Here is a 20,813-nt window from a genome sequence, read left to right as displayed (position 1 = left end):
GTCTTAAAGAGTGACAGAGCAACTGCAATAAAAGGGGTCCCTAAAGAAAAGACAATGGAATAATCCAAGCAAGAGAACATGCTTTTGGCTATTCAGGAAATTATACATTGCTGTAGAAGCCAGGTCAGATACGGCTGAATTATTCTGGAGATTTATTTAATTACACGGTACAGTGACACAATAAATGTGGTCTTGCAAACCAGTACAAAAAACTGAACAGTGCAGCCGTTGAGGGTTTTCTCCACACTGCCATATGGCAGAAGAGTCTTTCGGAACTTGAGAGTTTAAATGCCACTTCACTCTTCCATACAGCAGGAGATCCCCCTCAGAGCTGCATTATAGTACATTCCACACATTCAGCTTCTCTATGAGAGGTGCAGTACTCATCCTAACACATGCTGAAATTCTGGGCAGACAGAGAGACACTGCCTTAGTGCTGGAATGTGGTTGGAACGCACAAGTCTTTGTTGCGTTAAGGGTGTATCTGGCTAGCCCAAACTGTGAGACATCCAGAAATGAGAAGTACACTTTTTTTTTTTAAGCAAATCAACTTTTTTTTATTTGTCCTACTTGTCCAAAACATTGAGTTAGAATGTTAATAACTTTTGCTTCAAGGACTTTTTTGGGTTATTTGTACATAACATTTCAAGATTTATCAAAATATTTTCAAAAATACCAATTTATTTCCTTTTCTGCATTCTCAGACCTTTAAAAGGGTCAAGTAAAAAAGAAAACCTCAGTGCTGTACAAAGAAAAAAAATCACTACCTTATTTAACAGGAAAACATTAACTGTAATCCACAATGAAGTTAACAAATCTGCAAGCCTTACTTGAAAAGATATGACTAGTTTAAGGCTCATTGCCGTTCACACATTTCTGCTGCTGTGTTCGGCTAATCCGCATCATCTCCATTTGCTTGGCTTTAATCCAGTTCTCTCTTGAAAGACTTGTCTGCCCATAACTTAAAGACAGTAATCTGAAAGCAGAAGGACAGGTATTTAAATACATGTTAATTGAGTAACAGTCAGAATTGCTGAATTAACAATGGAAACAATGTACAGTAAGGAGATGAAACTCACCGTGCAACTATCAGCATCCTATGCAGGTCCTCAGCAGAGACACTCTGAGGGTCATCCTTACGCATTTCAACAAAGTCCTCCTCTACTGCCTATCAGGGAATTATGTAAGTTATAACAAGAGGTGCAGACTATTATGTATTAGCAATATTAGCATTTTGAGTGAAGCATTTATATAAACACTTGACCTCCAGTTAACTTGCAGATAACACACACTGTACCCAAACTGGTTACCAGAACAAACAAAATGTAAAAATAAACACATGCAGCCAGTAAGATAAACACTCTACGATCACAATTGCTGACCTTAGTGATCTGGTCAGAGATGTTGTAATCCAATGAGCGGGCTACTGTGAGGTACACACGATACTTGTTGAGCTGAGATGGAGCCTGGGCTTGCTGTACTGTCTTCAGGTACTCCTCCAAGTTGGGTGGGCTCAAAGCGGGCCGGAGATGCACCTGACAGTCAGACTACAAAGGCAGAGGATAGCTGTTTTTTTTAAGTTACAAACAAATTAAAGCCAAACTTTCCTTGTAAATTCCTGAGGCTAAAAAAAATCCTGTGGTAACTCCCACCGGGACAAAACTGGAGCCAAAATTGTTCCAACTGTTTAAAATTAGCCTAAAAATATGTTAGTTTGCCTTGATATTAATGGTCTTTTCAAAGTGTAGTATTAGGTGGTGGTTTGCCATTTCTTTGTTATTAAATAGATGGTCTGAACTGGCCTGTCTGTCTTATGTCCTTGTAGTGCAGCTGCAGCTATGGTAACACATGAGCCAACACACAGAAATAGCACAGAAATAGCACAGCACATTCCACAGGTTCTTAGCATCAGAGTGAGGCTGTGCCGAGTGCCCAGCCAGGGAGCTGACAAGGCCTCTGTGGCTCGTAACAGTAATATCAGGCTGTCTCTTCAATGGCCCAATGGAAACAACCGGCAACGCACATGCCAGTCTCATGAGAGCGCCACTGAAACCCAAAACACTCGCACTCAACTGGAATAGAGCACACCTCCCTTACAATTTGCCCTCTAGTGTCTGAAAGTGTGAGTGTGGGAGAAAGAAAGATGTAGGCATGCTGTCCTTACCGGGAGGAGCGAGCGGCCCTCGGACGCGATGAGCACGTTAATATTGCAGGGGAATTCCATCTGGTGGTAGTTGAAGTCGTAATCAACCTTCTGCCAGGAGATCAAGTTCCCCAGCGCTGTGATGTTCCGCACGCCTACACCAAAGAGATGCACAGGTCTTCATATAGCATACACAATGAATACTAAGTGGAAGTATGTGAAGCTGCCCATTGAGCTAATGAAGCAGGCTGTTCAACATCTACTGCTTCCAGCTGAAGACAAAATTAAAACAAGAAAATGCAATGGTAATGGTTAATGGTTAAGTTTTCGGCAGTTCTTGTCAGTAGAAATAAGGTATGAGTTATACAATAAATACATAGCTCTGTCTTTTAAAGACAGATGCATGGTCATTTGTTTTCAAACTAGTTATATGATTGTTTGAAACATATTGCGTCTCATCATACCCATTGGTCAGTATGCCTGTAGCTTTTGACAATACACAAAAATACATTTGCAGAAAAGGCGACTGTTAGAAACATGAGGTATGGTTACAAATACCAGTATTACTGTCTCATGTAAAGCGACACTGCTGTGTTTTGTCAAAAGTCCTGCAGTATCAGCAACCAAACTGAAGCGTGCACAGGAAGTTCCACTACTCTGTGGAAATCTCCCTTTTGCTTCCAGAGTGCTTAAAATAATACAACAGTTCATATACTATAATCCTTTACTGCAGTGCTTAAAATAATACAATAAAATTTAATGTTGATCCTGTTTCTTAACCCAGTCATACTGCTGCTATGCTTTGTTAGCACACGACATGCTCCCATGCTGACAGCAAGCACACACACAAACAGAACGTTAGTTCCGTAATGTGTAAACATGAACAGCTTAAATTTTGACACAGTTTACTTCCCTATAGAGCAAATGTATTAGACATTTTGGACTTCATAGATGACCTTTTATCAAATGTCTTTAGTAAAGCCTAAAGTGATTTAACCCTCCAGTGTAACTGATGCACTTGGAGTAAATGAAAGTAGATACAATTGTTACGTTACAACTTTGCCAGACTTTATCCATATTAATTGGGCAAAAATCCCAGAACTTTAACATTATGAACATCCATTGCAAAGATGCAAGAGCACTCCCAAAGAGACAGTGCAGAATTTCTAACTATCGGCAGGATGCTGTGTCACTTCCAAATGAGCAAAAGAAAAATGTATTTAAATCCTGTAAACTTAACAATATAATAGTTTAACAGTAATTTCTATTTAAATGTTTTTGTTACTAGGACTTAGATATGACAGGCAGATTTAAACTCATCTGTCTTTATTTTTAACAAGATCACCTGTGTTTTTAAAAGATGATGCTGGCACCTGAATTTTTACAATGAAATGACCAATTCTGTGGCACGTTGCTCTCACCTGTAGTGTCCAGTTGGCCTTGCTCAAGCTGCGTCTCATCCAAAAACAGAGAAGTGTTGCTGGCCAGCTGGAGAGTCCCACTCACCAGCCGGTTGGCTGTGTAGTCTTTTCTGGGCACCATGCGCTGATTGTTCATGTTTTGGAGACTCATACATATCCGGTATGACTAGTTAAAAGGCAATAACACACATAACTTATTTCTGTGCTTGAGGGAAATAAGTTATCTACAGAGAAATGACTGTAGTGCACTCACAGATGGTACAAGCTGCTGGATGATTTGGTAGAGCTGGTCTGTGTATGGAGAGCTGTGGGGGCAGCCACTGACATTAAGTGTAAATTTGCCCAAAGGAAGAACATCTCGTCTGGCATACCTACAAGAGCACCCAAAAGGAGTTGAGCATTCAGTGTGAGGCAGTATATTAACATTATGTCCTTGTTCTGTTTATATACAAACAATATTACCCACGTGACAAGTGTTATGAAACCTTGCCCAACAATGCACGAAACATATTTGCGGTTCACTACGCCTATTGGTCTTAATGACAAATGACTCCTGTATACAGCTAGCGCACAATGAAACAATGGCTAAAATCAATTTACTGTAGTTAATATCCTCAACACAGAGTCAAAGGAACACAGGTGCTACTGAACAGAGGAAACCGTATGTCTACCATACCACACTACATGCATCTTTTCATGTACTACCGTCTAAATATTTTCTGGTGGGGGAATGATAAATTAAGGAGAATTATTTGTGGTGTAATCATTAGATAAAGGACCACCAAGGTTCTTAGGATCCACTCACACGCTGGAGATGAGATGGAGAATTAGATACTCTGCAGCCAGCGAGTCTCCCAGAAAGATGTGTGTGAGGTAAGTGAGCAGCTCCGCTCTGACTGATGTCAACTCACTCAGGACGCCACTTAAAACTGAGGACAGACACACATACAGACCGACACGTGACAAATCCTGCAGTTATGTTCTATACCGAGAATATACACATGTGAATTACAATATACCTACAGGCTCCCTTGTCCTCTGAAACAGCAGAGGGCAGTAGTGGATTGTTGTGCTGCAGTGGCTGGGCGTACAACATGTGTATTCTAGGTACGAGTGATGCAGGTGGACTGTGGGCTCTCTGCTCCTCCACAGTCTCCATGCTCTCTGTCGGGTCTAGCAGAGATGATGCTTCTCTGCAAACAAAAAGATCTTCTTTCAGACAAACGTTTCTCTTAAAAAAAGTAATAAATGGCAACTTCTAAAACACAACTAAGGTTGGGGGGGGGGGTTGGTAATATCAATAATATAACATGACGCTTGAAGACATTTTCAGTCATATACAAACGTTTGAACACCCCCAGTCGAAGTATATTTTAACTTGAAGTTAACACATTTGCTACAGAGAACTTAAACATGGCATTTTTCTGCAAATTTTAGTGCACAGTTTCTAAGTATTTACTGGAAAGAAACAAAATCTAAAATATGACACCTTTTCCACAACAATTGTTTGTTTTCATAATGGTAATAATAATAATAATAATAATTCATTTATTTAACACTTTTCATGCCGGCGGCAGCTCAAAGTGCTTTACAGACAGGTGATAAAACATAGTCAAACAAGAAATCATTAGTATTTATTTAGAATAAGAAGAAAATGAAACAGATCAAATTAGAAGATAAATACCATAAGATGTAGAGTTTTAATTAAACGCCAAGTTAAAGAGATTTTTAGATGCTTCTTAAAAGTGAGCACTGAGCTTGACTGTCTAATAAAAGGTGGAATTGAGTATAATAACTGAAAGAGGCCTCTCCATGTTTTCTGTATTTTACAGAGGGTATTTGTAGAAGGCCACTATCTGCAGATCTTAGATTACGTGCCGGAACATAAACAGACAGACACTCTGTGATGTAAGAGGAGCTTTAAGGTCATTCTGAGCTTTAAAAACTAGAAGCAAAACTTTAAAATCTATCCTGAGTGATACAGGTAAGCAGTGCAGTTCTTTTAAAACAGGAGTGGTATGAGCTCTTTTGTTTTTGTTAGGATGTGCGCTGCTGCATTTTGTGCGAGTTGTAAGGGATGTATAGTTTTCTTAGGAAGGCCAGCAAGAAGAGCATTACAGTAGTCAAGTCTGCTTGTAACAAATGCATGAACAAGTTTCTCTGTCATGTTAAACGTAGCAAATAAACAGTAACTGTATATTAAAAAGTGCAGAAGTGTATTATCTGCAGAAAATTTGTTAACTCAGTTTTACTTAGAAAATGAACAAAACATGTAATTAGGGTGTGTTGCCCAAACTCTCGTGAGGCATATATACAATCTACATAGACAGTCACTGGCAGTGAAACGGGTTGTATTGACTAGCTCAGTGACTTCAAACAAGGCACTGTCATAGGATGCCACCTTTGCCACACGTCAGAATGTGAAATTTCTGCCCTGCTAGATCTGTCCCACTCAACTTTGAGTGCTATTATTGTGGAATGGTTTCTAGGATTGTGTTAGTAGTTTACCGCTGACAGACATATACATTCTCATTCTCAATCTCTCTCTCTCTCTCTCTCTCTCATACTTGCAATTGTTCTATACAGTAAAAGTACCGATCCCAACAATAAACTCAGAATAGTGTACTGTTTCAGAATTTATCACAATAACACTGGTATATTGGCCACTTCAAACTATTCAATAAAAGAAGCCTACTTGTCATCAGCTATCAGGCTCAGAGCAGGGTCAACGGAGAGAATGCCGAAGACCTCCAGCATGTCGTTCAGCTTGAAGCCGTCCCACTCCTCATACACCTGCCAGAATTACAGAGAAAGCCTAAAAAACAGAGCCAAGACTTCCCTAGACTGTCTCAAGTGCAAGCAAAAAAGGGTCTCTTCATGTAGTGTTACATGGCCATACATTATTGTATTTTGATGATCAGTTTAATCTTCAATAATTTATGAAACAAAAACAAACTGTGAACTACCTTGACCAGGCAGGCTGGGCCCCGCTCTCCAGGCAGAGGGAAGTTGAGATCTAGGTTAGATGAGCAGTGTGAAGGTGAAGTGTTCTGACTGGGAGCTTCTGTTTCCAGCCGTTTCGAGTCCACATTTCTATGGGAATCTACGTTCTGAAGTCCTACTAGGAGAAGAATGAAGAAAGAAAGAAGAAAGAAACGTGCTATACATTCAAACTGGCACAATGATGCCTGTGATCACTGCAACTATTTAACTGACAACTCCAAGAAGAAACTAAATGCACAATTGACAAAAATCATCAAAACTTATTACCAGAGTTTGATTTATTCTCTTGCTGGGGCTGCGTGTCCATTTCATCATCTTCCTCGTAACTGCGTTTGTGCCTGTTTGGGGTGTAAGATGTGGAGGGCACCACTCGGGCTTGGCTGGAGCAGGCATAATTGTTCTCAGCAGTTAAAGATTTTTCATACGATAAATGATAAATTTAACATTATGCTCCATAAATATGTTCCACAGATTAAGAGCTGTCCACTGAAAGGATATTTCTTTCACCCACTGAGATTCTCCTGGTATAGGGACACAATAGAAAGTCTGTCTCTCTGAAGTAACAGCGTTTCTTGAGTTGAAATCCACCTGCTGTAATCACAAACATGTTCCCATAATAATTCATGATCAAGAATGGGGAGTAACAAAACATACGTTATCCTACTTTTTCAAAAATTACTTGAGATCTGTCATACAAAAGGTTAGACCCATTTACAGCAAACAAGTATAATGATTATTTTCTCTGAAAATAAGTATTAAATAAATTATAAAAAAATATTAAATGAGAATGACTTGAAATTAAAGAATCATTTAATTAATTAATTAATTACAAAGACTTGCAGCACAAAATCTACAGTAATATTAATTTAATCACTGCACTGAGTGAACATGTTAAAATAATCCATCTGTAAATGTTGTAAAAGTTCACTCACTCCACAGTCTGTAACGTCTTTGTACTTGCCACATCTCAACACCTAAAAATTCAACACAAACAAAATTTAAGAAATTAGGAATGCACAATCTGAATCAGAAGATTTCTGCTCTAAACACAAAATCGGCAATCAGCCAATTTATTGTATTTTTTTTTTCAACTTTATAAGGTAAATAATTTGAGTCAGGGAAGTACACTTGCACTGTCTTTGAATGCTGCTGCTACACCTATACTAAAATGTAGAATAATTATGCATCTCTCACTGTCCTAAATAGCCAGTTTCCTCTTACTTTCAATGTAGAGCTAGATTGTTTTATGTGTACAGAGTTTGAGCTCCAGAATATAAAAAGGCTCATTATAAACAGCCCAAAAAGGTACAGTGCCCAGTTTGGCTAAAGAAACCAGAATTAACAATCAATCATATTTCATTGAGAGAATTATAAATCTAACATTTTATAATGCAATAATACCTTTATGCCAAATTCATCAAACCCTACGATGTGTACTTTTAACAAAGAAGAAACAATTTAGGGATGGAACTTATTACAATCACCTTGCATACAAAACAAAAAAAAACAAAAATATTTTGAAGCAAACTAAAAAAAGTTTCTTTATTAGCCAGTGCAAACTCAGATATATACATGCAACAGCTCCAGTATATATCCAGCTGACTATGGAAAAGAAGCAAGCAGTATTTTTTAATTAATTTTTATTTAAACAAAGTAAAGTACACTTAATTTCACTGGAACTGTGTGATGACCGAAGACAACCAACGCTGGTGACAACAAGCTATGTTGAGAGTGCTACAGTAGGAAATATAGAAACAAAGCAAACCCTTAAATGAATCAGGCAGAAAGGTGACAAACTGTGTTTACTCACTTTTGAATTTGTTGAAGGATCAACTGTCTCATAAACCCCCATGAAAAATTCTGGATCAAACATATCCTGGATCACACAGCGGAACTTCACCAGGCTGTTGGGCTTCAGATAGTGCAGGGGAACGTCATTTAGGGAGGGAACCTAAACATTTCAAAACAGCATTATTACAACCTTTTGAAGCAAACTAAAATCCCTTTATTAGCCAAATCAGCCACGTCAACGTTTGTCTATTTGCAAATATAAAAGTGTAACGTTCAGCAAGGTAAACATATTTGACAGCAAACTGTTAAAAGAAGATAAGAAAACAGAAGAAACAGCTCTTCCTCACAGGATGGATCATGTGCTGCTCCCCTAAACAACATCAATACTCGACACTTACCCACGACTGTGCGTCGTTTACTTTCAGTTTCTCTTTGAAATACTCCACCACCTTCCTCTCCCACTCTGGACTGGAGTTGTTCTGGGCTGAGAAAAGACAAAAATAAGTTATCAAGCCATGTCTCACATCAGCAGCTTGTCTCAGCAACGTTTTGTGTTCGAGACCTAGCTAAATGTCTCAGTTAGCTGAGTAGCATGCTTGCTATTGGTCTATAGGATAACATGCAGCCAGCGAGCTATTCATGTGAATTAAATAACTCAAGTTTTTTAACAATGAGCAAATAATAATCGAGGTTAATCGATGCACTTTAGGTCACCACGCGGTGATGCGATAGTAACTACAATGAAAACATGTAAGTTAGGTGGTTAGCCAGCGGCCAGGCTAGCTAACGTTAGTCACAAGTTCAAACAGTGAGAAAACTGCCGAGGAAAAGCGCTGCTGTTAAACTTCGCCTCTTACCGAAAATCCCGTCGACGACGCCCAGTGGGTTGTTTATCCAATCCTGAACCGAAGGCATAGCTGGAGGTCTCTGAGAAAGTATGAAAAGTAATCGAATATTATTAATAATGCAGCTTGCATATACTTCAAACACGTTTTTGCAAACTCGCTCCCCTCGCCTGCCCCACACAATTCACGGTGGCGGGAAAATTGCGTCACGAACAGCCGTCATGTGACCTCAAGCGCGAGCTCTGCATCTGTCTAGACAGCTTAAAGGCCTTGCACAGAGCTAATACAGTAAATAAGCCTACTGTAAAACTTTAAAACATACTGTTCACTCTCTAGTACATACAGTCCCTTAGAGAAACCTAATCTGCAAAAGCAGTCTGGTTTAAATTAATTTGTTTTACAATGTAATGAAAACCAACGTTTTTACATATAACTGCTCATTTAGCCCACAGCCTTTGGCTCCGCCCAGCACGTCAATGTTTTTAACGAGGGCAGGGCAGCCAATCAGAATTGAGGTAATTTACATATATCAGTCTTACGTGCACAGTGACAAAGAGCCCGTTTAATTCAAATAGACAAACAGAAATTAGAAACTTTTCATGTAAAAATCAATTATGACGGCTGATGTGCATAAAACCACATAAATGCCACGGACCTCAGGAAAAAAATACAAAAAAGTAAAGATATGGGCTCTTCACATCATGCTGGATTTACAGATTGCAAAAAAAAAAAAACTGGTATGATTATTGTTGTGATTACTGATCATATTATAAAGCTGTAAAATAAATTCACAGTTCACATGTTGAAGCATCTTCTGCCAGCTGGGAGCCCAGTGTTTCTCAGACATATTTTCTCTTGTTGATTAAAATGTTAAAAAAATAGCTTATTTATGTATTTTCAAATTTATTTACGCATACATTCATTGGATATATGAAAACAAATGATATATGTATATGTAGCATGCTAAAGTATATGCATACTGAGTTATCATTGCTATTGATTTGCTTGAGAATTTAACATCACTGTCTGTAAATAGTTCTTACATACTGTACAGAGACCAAAAACTAATCAAAAGCAGCTTCTTTTGATTTGCAATACCAAAAAATATTGAAATAATTGCTATCCTTGTTATTAATCATCGTTGCGCCTCACAGGAAACGGCCTTTAAAGCCGAACACCGCCACACCGTCACACCGTTTGATCACATTCAATTCGTTTTGCGATCGATTGCTTTGGCCTGCAACGTCATCTCGACAGAGTGACCTAATCATGTAGATCCATATAGCATGTGGATTGACGAACACCCCGCTGGAATTCACTAAACTTACAGAATGAGGAAGAAATGAATATTAGCGATTGTAAAAAAGCCCGAGCTACGCCTGCCTGACGATCACGGAAACACTTAGCTAGTTACTGAAATCTATTGCTCGTCTACACGGACGGTGGGAGCGACGTGTAACAGTAAGTGAAAATGGCTGAAAGGAAAAGTACCGTTCCGAGCACCAGCGCCAATCTGCTGTTTTCCACAGCCCCAGAGTTTCACTTCAATCTGCCGTTTATTCCTGTCAGTCAAGCAAGTGGGCCGGCAGTTTTATCTGGAGGTAAGATGTTGTACTTAAAGTGGAAATAGAGTGATGCTAGTTAGCAGTTTCCAGTTCAGAGTGAGCTAACTTAGCTGGGTAGCTAACCTTTAAATCATTCGACTTAGCTAACCTAGCCGGTTTACCAGATTTCATACAGCATGTCAGCACGTCAGTAAGGCACTGTTAGAACTGTTATGTCAGTATAACGAGTTTATATGTAGATATTTTTTCGCTAACTTAGGCTGATGAGCAACAACGACGTTAGTGTTTATGTTCTAGCCAACCGTCAGCTAGATCAGCTGGACAGTTCCGCTATCGAAAAACACAGGATCGAAACATAAAATAACTGTCATTCTCTTCTGAAACAGTAATAGGCTTTGCATTAATATTAGATCGCACAGCCCTTGTTTAGCAGGTGTTAACAAAGTGTGTTGGTTTGAACGTCGAAATAATGTTATCTATAATAGTTAAATCCTGTTGTTGAAATGACAATAGTCTAGTTTACATCCTGCTCCTGTCTTCATTTCTGTGTCCAGTATAATGTTATAATTATTAATTCTTCACTGATCACCATGACTGGATTTTTTCCACGTCTTTTTCTTGTGAAGATGATGCGAGTGAAGTTGGAGAAGAAGACAGCTTTCTTGGTCAGATCTCGTCAACTGCTCCTCAGCCCTCAACATTCAGCTACTTTTCTAGCTCTACCAACAATAGTGACCCGTTTGCTTCAATAGGGCATCAGCAAGGCTTGCCTCCCACACCAGCAGTTGTTTCATCAACAGGTCCTTCCCCGGTGTCCAGTGCTGCAAGCTTACCCCCAAACCCTCCAATTTCCCAGGTGAATCCTACTCAACAATATGGCAATACAGTTTACCAGAAGCCCATGGGCACACACACTCCTCCACCTAATGTGGCAATGTCTCCACCGCCCCAAGCCACCCAGCAATCTTATAATCCATATCGTCACACAGCCACAAGTAGCAAAGCAAGCCCTTACCTCATGGCTCCTGAGCTACAGCAGCAATCTCCTAGTCAGCCCCCGCAGCACTTCAACCCCTACTCTCAAGCCCCACCAGCTCCCACATTCCAAACAACACCTCCAACATTTGCTAAGGTAGGTTCTTTTATTTATGAGGTCTTGAAATTTTTGATGCTTTTAGCATGAAAATACATGAAGACCAAAGGTGATATTCCTTTCTCTAGCCTCCCCCTACACAGACTCCGCCACCCCCTGCCGGACCTAGTATGGCTGGACCTAGTATGGCTGGACCTAGTATGGCTGGACCTAGTATGGCTGGACCTGTGGTTCCAGTCAACCCTATGATGCAGTACTCTTATAATGTCTATGAGCCTGTCCAGCCTCATTGGTTCTATTGCAAACAAGTGGAGTCCAAGAAAGTTTGGCTTCCCTTCAGCATTCTGGATTCTATTCGACTGGAAGAGACTTTTAATTCTGGTAAGAGAGAAATCTTTTATAAATGATGCATGCATTCAGTTGTTAGTTGTCAGTTTGAGATGGGATTTATGTGAAAAGAAACATTTCTGACTGTTGGACTAAACCTTATGTATAGCACGTCTCAGTGATGATAAAAACTCTTTGCTTTACCAGTAGTACTTAGTGCAAAGTTTGAGAGCGGAGGGCCAGTTTATTTTTACATATTTAAGGCTAAGGCCTGTTACAACATATTGCTAGTATAATGTACTAGTGTTATAGATCAGTGGTTGATTCATGTACTGCTTGATTGTGACTGTTATGAAAGTTAAAAGATTGTGTTCTGGTACCTCTGGTGTTTAGTCCAGCCAGACCCAGAGAATGTGATTGTGTGTACGGATGGTGGACGCTATGATGTGCAACTATATGACCGCAATCGGACCGCTGTGTACTGGGAGGAGGAACCAGCTGAGGTCCGACGCTGTACCTGGTTCTACAAAGGAGATTCAGACAGCCGCTTTATTCCCTATTCAGAGGAGTTCAGTGACAAACTGGAGGTACTTCAACTTCTCCATGAGTTTGCCTACTTGGAGGGTTTACAACAATTGTGATTTATGTCATAATTGCTAATGCCTCACTTAGCAGTACTTGTGGTTTTTCTTTTCTGTTAATTAGTTCATAACTAATTCTGTAATTTCTTATTAGGTTGTCATATTGCAAATTCTTTGAGAATGGGTGGTACGTGTATAAGACTTTATGACTTTATTTATTCATTCTAACAGGCAGAATATAAGAAAGCTGTGTCTACTAATCAGTGGCACCGCAGACTGGAATTTCCTTCAGGGGAAACAATTGTCATGCACAACCCTAAGGTATATCATTCACATGCCCTCTCTAAACAGTGCTGTTTTAACAGTCATGAGTATAAGAAGTAGAACTTCAATTGGGCCCAATAGGCCACACCATCAAATTTGATCTGTCCAAACCCAACCTGAACATCATTAAAAGATTTGAGTCTGAATCTGACCTGACCAACAAAATTCTGTCCGAAACTGACCTGAACTGGCACATTATTAATGATAATACTGGTTAAATAAACATTTAAGGACAATAACATAATATAAAATAATTAAACATAATAAAGTAATAAGTTCATCCAAAATGAGTCTTCTGCGTTAAAGAGTTTACTCATCATGCAGTGCTTTTAAACAACGTCCCAAATATTTAATTCTGGATAAACTTTCCGTAATATGATGGTACTGATTCGTACTGATTCAGCTCTCACCTGTTTAATCGTAAAGCTCTATTTCTTTACAAGGAGCTTTACATATAATGTATTAGACATATAACATGAATGTTGTTTTTTGGCTAAAGAAATTAATCGTAAATGTCTTTTTGGCTGCGGTAAACTGTTCTCTCCTGAATCAGTTTGCTGTTATATTTCCCATGTTTCAAAGCATGGACCTTGTGGACAACAACACAATTGGGTGACTCCAGCATGTCAGATTAAAAAAAAAATATTTTAAGGTAATGAATGCAGTGAGGAAGAATAAAGTAAAGAGAAGAACTAAAGCAGGGGAAATGCATATGTTAAAAGTTGGTAGCGGGCTTAAAGAACTCAAACATGAAATTTGAGCCGATCTGAACCCAATACACACTCGGGAAATGTGTTGGAACATCTGAACATGAGCAGTCAAGTTCAGACAGAGATTTCAAGTTCACAAAGACATCTTGTGTCTTATTTATATAAACATCATTGGTCCACTCTGCAGGTGATAGTACAGTTTCAGCCATCAGCCATGCCTGATGAGTGGGGCACCACACAGGATGGTCAGACACGGCCCAGAGTGGTGAAGAGGGGTGTGGATGATGACCATGATGAAGTCCCTGATGGTAAGTAGGCTTCTTGCCATTTGCATTTAGACATTTGTTGTTAATCAGGAGCAAGTCAGTAAAATACAAACAGTAGAAGGTAAAAAATAAACATAGAGAATCTGAAAGAATTCATAATTTCTCATCCTTACAAATGAATAGCTGAATAGGTGTTTAAACACTGTAATTATAATTTTATATTGTTTAGTATTGCTAAAGATCTTTATATCATGATGGAGGGAGGTCAGAGGTAGGGTTGTTTGAATATTTGGAAGGAAGCTTGTTCTACAACTGAGGTGAGGAAACCTAAAAGGTTTTGCCCTGCGGGTATATATAGATCTTAAGTAAGAGTTGTCTTGGCACTCCAGGTACAGTCATGGGCAAAAGTGTTATCATCCCCCACTCAAATTATATGTTTTGTTGATTTTCTAAATGAAAATAAGATAACAGATTATACAGAGAACAAGTATAATAAGCTAACAGATCTACAGAGAACAAGTGTAAATATAGGAATATAGAGGAACTTTTGTCTTACTTTTTTTACCTCTTATATTAAGTTTTGCAAATAAACAGTAAAACAGTAATTATGTCTTGTCTGTAGAGGATTTGTGCTTATTTTCACTTAGAAAATCACCAAACATGTAATTTGACCAGGGACACCCAAACTTCTCCATGAGACTGTAATAAGAAATGTTAATCTACAGTGTGTGCTGTAACCCACTTTATTTTTTAAGACCCTCATGGATGCCAGTGATGCTGCATTTATCAGCCTATATTGTGTGCAGCTCTTTGTTGTTGGAGTGTCCTAATCCAGCCTGTGCACCCAAGTGTTTAGTCGAAAGCACATAAATGCTTAGATGTTTTTTTAACCTAAATTTAACAGAAATGTGTTTCATATTATATGAGAGAACATTTTGGCTGAATGTATAAAGATTGTTGCAACCTCTTCTCTAGGTGAGATGCCACAAGTAGACCATCTGGTGTTTATGGTGCATGGCATTGGCCCAGTGTGTGATCTGCGATTCAGGAGCATGGTGGAATGTGGTAAGACCCGTAGACTTTCTAAAACATTGAGTTATATTAATTCTAAATGGACCCTGCTGCCTGTTTCTGCAGACTGCTAATCTGTAAATGCAGTCAGAATCAGCCATCGGCTTTCCTTTGTGTTCCTTATGGTCAGAAAGTTGCGGAGTTGTGGCATCGTGTGATCTTGGATAAAACTGTGTGTGTGTGTGTGTGTTCTGTATGTTCACAGTGGATGACTTCCGCAGTGTATCCCTCAAGTTGCTGCGCAGTCATTTTAAGAAGGCTCAAGATGAGCATATTATTAGCCGTGTGGAGTTTTTGCCTGTGCATTGGCACACAGCCCTGCATGGAGATGCTACAGGTGTAGACAGGTATGATTACGTGTTCCAAGACCCTGTCCTTAAAGTGAAATAAGTCAGACTTGTGTGTAAATCGTCAGCCTATCAGGCCACTCTGTATTGCTTTCAATCAACAAACACAACAGTATACAATGAGAAAAGAATGAAACATGCATAATCCTGCATTTTTACATTTTTTACCAGTATGCATACATGCGTTATTTTTTATATTATTGTTATTTTTTTGTTAAATGTCATATTTGTTTGTTCTTATCCATGTTGTTAACTAGATTAGTAGGCTAGCCACTTATGAACACTGATCTTAGTTTCTTTCTGCATATCAATCACTGGAGCTTCACAAGGAAAAAAAAATCTGTAGTAGTAGTCTAGCGGCAAGTAGCAAACAGTAGTCACAAAGCAACTTCTATTGTCATTTGAGCAACACTTAATACGCCAATGCACTGTCATGCATTTTGCCACAAACCAGTTTGCGCAACTTTTGCCCTGCTAGATTTGCCCCAGTCAAATCTAAGTGCTATTATTGTGAAACGGAAGCGTATAGAAGCGTCAGTAGCTCAGCTATGAAGCGGTAGCCCACGCAGTCTCAAAAAGTGGGGCAGCTGAGTGCACATGAACAGTGCATTGGGAGCTTCATGTAATGGGTTTCCATTGCTGAGCAGCTGCTCACAAGCCTAAGATCACTATGCACAATGCCAAGTGTTGGATGAAGTGGTGTAAAGCACACTGCTACTGGACTCTGGAGCTGTGGAAACATATTCTCTGTAATAATAAATCACTTTTCACTATCTGGCAGTCTAATGGACGAATCTGGGTTTGGCGGATGCCAGGAGAAACGCTACCAACCAGAATGTAGAGTGCCAGCAGCAAAGTTTGATGGAGGAGGGATAATGGTCTGGGGCTGATTTTCAGGGTTTAGTCTAGACGCCTTAGTTCCAGTTAAGTGAAATGTTAATGCTACAGCATACAAAGACATTTTAGAAAATTATATGCTTCTGACTTTGTGACAACAGTTTGGGGAAGGCACTTTCCTTTTCCAGCATGACTGTGCCCCTGTCATGGTTTGACAACTCTGACGTGGAGAAACTCCAGTGGCCTGCACAGAGTCCTGCACTCTTTGGGATGGATTGAATTCAATATTAATGGTCATAGTTTAGAATGTCCATTTTAGGTCATTTAGAGGTCATAATGAGGTATCCTCATACTTTTGCACATACAGTGTTTGAAAAGCTACATTAATAACACTAAATCACTTTGTGAGGTGAGCAGCAACAGTGCAAAAGTAGTGTTTACTAAATCCAAACCTTTTTTCTTTTTTTCTTTTTTCGTAGGCGGATAAAGAAGATAACACTGCCCAGCACAGGTCGGCTGCGACACTTTACCAATGAAACCCTCTTAGATGTGCTGTTCTACAACAGCCCAACCTATTGCCAGACAATCATGGACACTGTGGCTTTTGAGATTAATCGGCTATATGCGCTGTTCATGCAGAGAAACCCAGACTTCAAAGGTGGTGTGTCAGTGTCTGGACACAGCTTAGGTAGGAATGTTTTTCTCTGTCTGAAGAACTAAGTATGTCATAAAAAGTTCATAAAAGTTCTGTGTTAAGGTCTTACTGCTATTTTGTTTAAATGCCTGTGGTGCCTAATAATCTAAGTGCATTGATGTTGTTTTGATTATTCTTGCTGCATTTTAACCTGTGATTGTTCTACTTGCAGGCTCTTTGATACTTTTTGACTTGCTTTCTAATCAGAAGACTGGCTCTCCTTCTTCTGAGTCAACTCCAAATGGAAATGCTCAACCTGAAGTGAAAGAGGTAACGTTAAAATTATTAGGCAGTTGAGATTAGGAAGTTTGCTTATACAACATGCATTTTAAGTCCACCGAGAGTTGCCAGGTGAGGTGTCAAGGTTTGGGTACATCTGTTTATTTTCAAAAAGAGCACGGAGGAGAGGACAAATGTAGATTAAAATCTTATTCGTAGGGTTTCTGATTGAGCCGCTAAACATAACTAAAAACTTTATCTTATCAATTATCCTGTGTAAATTAATATTCTAAGACTGTATCAGTTATCTAGCTTTGACATCTTAGCAATGCGAGAGGGTGCTATGTTTTGTAACCACTGAATACTTCAATATATTTTTGCTTTACTGGAGCACCTGAGCCAGATGAATACTAAATGATTGTTCCATAGGTTAGTCCTCCTATCTCCCAGGCCATTGAGGCCTTTAGCCCAGCTGCAGCAGAGGAGGGGAACGAGGAGGAGACTGCTGACCTGTCGTCCGTTCTGGAGCACTTGGGCTTGTCTGAGTACCTCAGCACTTTCGAACATGAGAAGATTGATGTTGAGTCACTGGTAAGAGCAAGTTTTCATGTTCACTCATACATTAATACATTTCATATTAGTGTTTGTTCATTCTGATACTGTGTCTCTATGCCTTACTGCAGCTTATGTGCACAGTGGATGATATGAAGGAAATGGGCATCCCTTTGGGGCCACGCAAGAAGCTTGCCAAGTTTGTCAAAGAGAAGGCAGCAAAACAGGCATGCACACATTTTTCTCTATGATGTGTCTGGTGTTGGTCAACTTAGTTAACTGATTTAATAAAATTCATCCTTCCTTTTTTCATTTTCAGGCTGCACAACAGGCTGCACCAGAGAAAATTGTGGCCAAAGAGGAAATTAAGGAAGTCTCGGCTTCTCAACAAACTAGATCAGTCACAGATATTGCCAACATCAAAGTTCCAGTTGGCAGGACTATGTCCTCCATTCATGTGGATTACAATTGCTTTGAAATTGGCACTGGGCAGGTAAAGTTCTAGACCAATCCACATTCGATTACAGTGCCAGTTATAACTATATTAGCATGCTTGCTGAAAGTGTTCATATTGAGATACAGTTCCATTTTAGTTGTGACATCAGTTGTAGAAAGGTTCTTACGACAGTTTCAATTCTTGTGAAGTCTTGTGTTTTTTTTTTTAAACCCTGAACTGAATATGATCTCCTCCTATAGGTGTCTGTGGTGTATCATGCTCTGGATTTTGAGCCTATGAATTTCTTCGCTCTCGGCTCTCCCATTGGTATGTTTCTGACAGTGCGAGGTGTGGAGAAGATAGAGGAGAACTACCGCTTTCCCACCTGCAAGGGCTTCTTTAACATTTACCATCCAGTATGTTTGACCAAATCTCAACATGTTTGTGTCCTCGTCACAAAACCAAGCAAATTATTTTGCATGTATTCACATTATCAGTTGAACTTCACTGTCTCCTTTTGTAAAACAGTTTTGTATTGTGTGCTGCCTGAGCCCACTGATGGTCTCGTTTGTTCCTGTGCAGTGATCTGTGAGAGTTGTGACAAATCAAAGCCATTCTAACTTTGAAGTCTAGTTAGTAACAATGTCATATAAAATACTACAAAATACCACTATTATTTCAATTCTGACACTGCTGTTAAAAGTACAAAGCAGTGATTTTGTCTGTCATGTAACTTTTAATAATGGATTGTCTTGTTTCTTTAGTTTATAGATGATGTTGCAAGTCATTTGATTGTAATGAAATTGTGCCTGTGCCATAAATAGAAATCATACCACCACCAATTTTTTTTGTGCTTTTATCAGTTGGATCCAGTGGCATACAGGATTGAGCCGATGATTTTGCCAGATGTAGAATTGGATCCCGTTTTGATTCCACATCATAAAGGGAGGAAAAGACTTCATCTTGGTATGTATGATAGAATTTCTTCTACGTTTTCATCATTTCATTTGATCATTAATTTTTAATAAAAAGAAATGCTTTCCCCATCAGTGCAGTTGTTTAGAGCTCATTATAAGCTAGCATTAATACACTTTTACATTCCGTTTTTAAAATTCATACATGTACAAACCATTTTAAGCTTCTAAATGTGGTTTATTGTGCGCTGTTGGTTCTTGCATTCAGAGAGCAATCTGTAATCTAAAAACTCTGAACTTTAACTACCCACTGCCTGTCCAAGGAGGTTTAGTGCTCTAGCTGCCACTTTGTGGTGAAAAGCCTGATTGCAGCCTAAAGTACTCCTTTCTGAACTAGAACTGTACTGTAATTAAAACCCTTAATTATGGAGTGTTGTGTATTTTGAGAAATGCTCTGTAAAGTGTTGGAGATTTAATTTGGAAGTTACAGAACTAATAACATTGAAAAGGTTTAACACATTAAAAAATGAATCATCAATCAAATATATTGTCTATTATGTGTTTAGAATTGAAGGAGAGTCTCTCTCGGATGGGTTCTGACCTGAAGCAAGGTTTCATTAGCTCTCTTAAGAGTGCCTGGCAGACGCTGAATGACTTTGCTCGTGCTCACACCTCCTCCATTCAGCTGCATGAACAGCTGGCCATGGTGGCCAGTCAGATCAAAGAGGAAGAGGAGAAGCAAAAGGACGAAGGTTAGGTGGAAAAATGTTTTGTAGAGCATCCTTACTTTGTTATTTTGATAAATATATTACATTGTTTTCAGCTGGGATTTTCTGCTCAGTCAGACTGAATCACATAACTCTTGTAAATTTGTATGTGTCTGTATAGCTGCCAGTAAGCTAGTAGTGGATACTCCCGAACCCCTGAAAGAGGAGGAGACTAAGGTGAAGGTGGGCATGCTCAATGGAGGGAATCGCATTGACTATGTCCTACAAGAGAAGCCCATTGAGAGCTTCAATGAATACCTCTTTGCTCTCCAGAGCCACCTGTGTTATTGGTATGTGGAGTATAGCACAATGTAAATATATCTGAGGAAATAAGAGCTGTGCAATAATCCTTCCTACTTATGATGTGTTTTTTTTTGTCTGTTTTGCAGGGAGTCTGAGGACACAGCATTGCTCATTCTTAAAGAGATTTATAGGAGTATGGACATACGTCCAGAGCAGACAGTGCACTAACATCATGGATCACCAGAAATCAATGCATATTCATAAAAATTGAGCTGGTTTCGAATGTTCCAGAAGGGCCTGTCTTCACAGTTGAATCACATTATTTTTTATTTTCTTTGATTTTTCTATTCTTGTAGTTTCTTGTACAAATATGAATACAGAAGTATTATTCAGTATGTCTTAAATTAAGAAATTAAAAATTAAATAGTGGATTTAAGTACTACCTTACATCTGCATCTTTATAGCACTGTGAAAGCTCGAGTGCACTTGATTCATGAACCATAGTATTAACCGAAACTTTATTGCTTTTGGTTAAGAATACAAATCTGTCCAATTTATTTAACTAACAGCAACAGCAAAGCCACATAATAAACTGATTTAGTACCACCTGTATTTCTGTCACTGATGACAAAGCTGGTTTGAGCCCTCAGACTGTGTTCATAAT

At 39.1% G+C, this 20,813-nt stretch overlaps 2 protein-coding genes across 3 annotated transcripts; one reads left to right on the top strand and one right to left on the bottom strand.

Moving 5' to 3' along the window:
• Window positions 1–528: 528 nt before the first annotated feature.
• Window positions 529–9,386, bottom strand: LOC118810508 (minichromosome maintenance complex binding protein). Of its 2 annotated transcripts, none has more exons than XM_036574316.1 (16): window positions 9,216–9,386; window positions 8,757–8,842; window positions 8,378–8,518; window positions 7,500–7,541; window positions 7,066–7,158; window positions 6,835–6,964; window positions 6,531–6,685; window positions 6,260–6,357; window positions 4,588–4,757; window positions 4,370–4,493; window positions 3,818–3,935; window positions 3,565–3,730; window positions 2,165–2,298; window positions 1,383–1,547; window positions 1,080–1,168; window positions 529–976 (listed from the first exon to the last, which is right to left on the bottom strand). In XM_036574316.1, the coding sequence occupies exons 1-16, from the start codon at window positions 9,271–9,273 to the stop codon at window positions 850–852; spliced, it is 1,896 nt and encodes a 631-aa protein (XP_036430209.1). In that variant the 5' UTR covers window positions 9,274–9,386; the 3' UTR covers window positions 529–849. The 2 variants fall into 2 exon arrangements, with proteins under 2 accessions (XP_036430209.1, XP_036430210.1); XM_036574317.1 differs by having other exon boundaries at window positions 6,531–6,682.
• A 1,148-nt stretch (window positions 9,387–10,534) lies between these two features.
• LOC118810505 (SEC23 interacting protein) lies at window positions 10,535–20,755 on the top strand. Its single transcript, XM_036574313.1, has 18 exons — window positions 10,535–10,804; window positions 11,395–11,900; window positions 11,990–12,242; window positions 12,582–12,775; window positions 13,001–13,090; window positions 13,991–14,111; window positions 15,045–15,134; window positions 15,346–15,487; window positions 16,804–17,012; window positions 17,191–17,288; window positions 17,667–17,828; window positions 17,921–18,016; window positions 18,109–18,282; window positions 18,486–18,641; window positions 19,089–19,191; window positions 19,706–19,891; window positions 20,028–20,196; window positions 20,296–20,755. Exons 1-18 carry the CDS (start codon window positions 10,675–10,677, stop codon window positions 20,375–20,377), a joined length of 2,961 nt encoding a protein of 986 aa, XP_036430206.1. The 5' UTR covers window positions 10,535–10,674; the 3' UTR covers window positions 20,378–20,755.
• Window positions 20,756–20,813: the final 58 nt, after the last annotated feature.

This window comes from Colossoma macropomum, unplaced genomic scaffold (assembly GCF_904425465.1).
Source record: "Colossoma macropomum unplaced genomic scaffold, Colossoma_macropomum, whole genome shotgun sequence".
In the NCBI taxonomy this organism is placed as follows: Eukaryota; Metazoa; Chordata; class Actinopteri; order Characiformes; family Serrasalmidae; genus Colossoma; species Colossoma macropomum.
The sequence above is the reverse complement of the archived record's forward strand: the minus strand, read 5'-3'. Positions and strand labels throughout refer to the sequence as shown.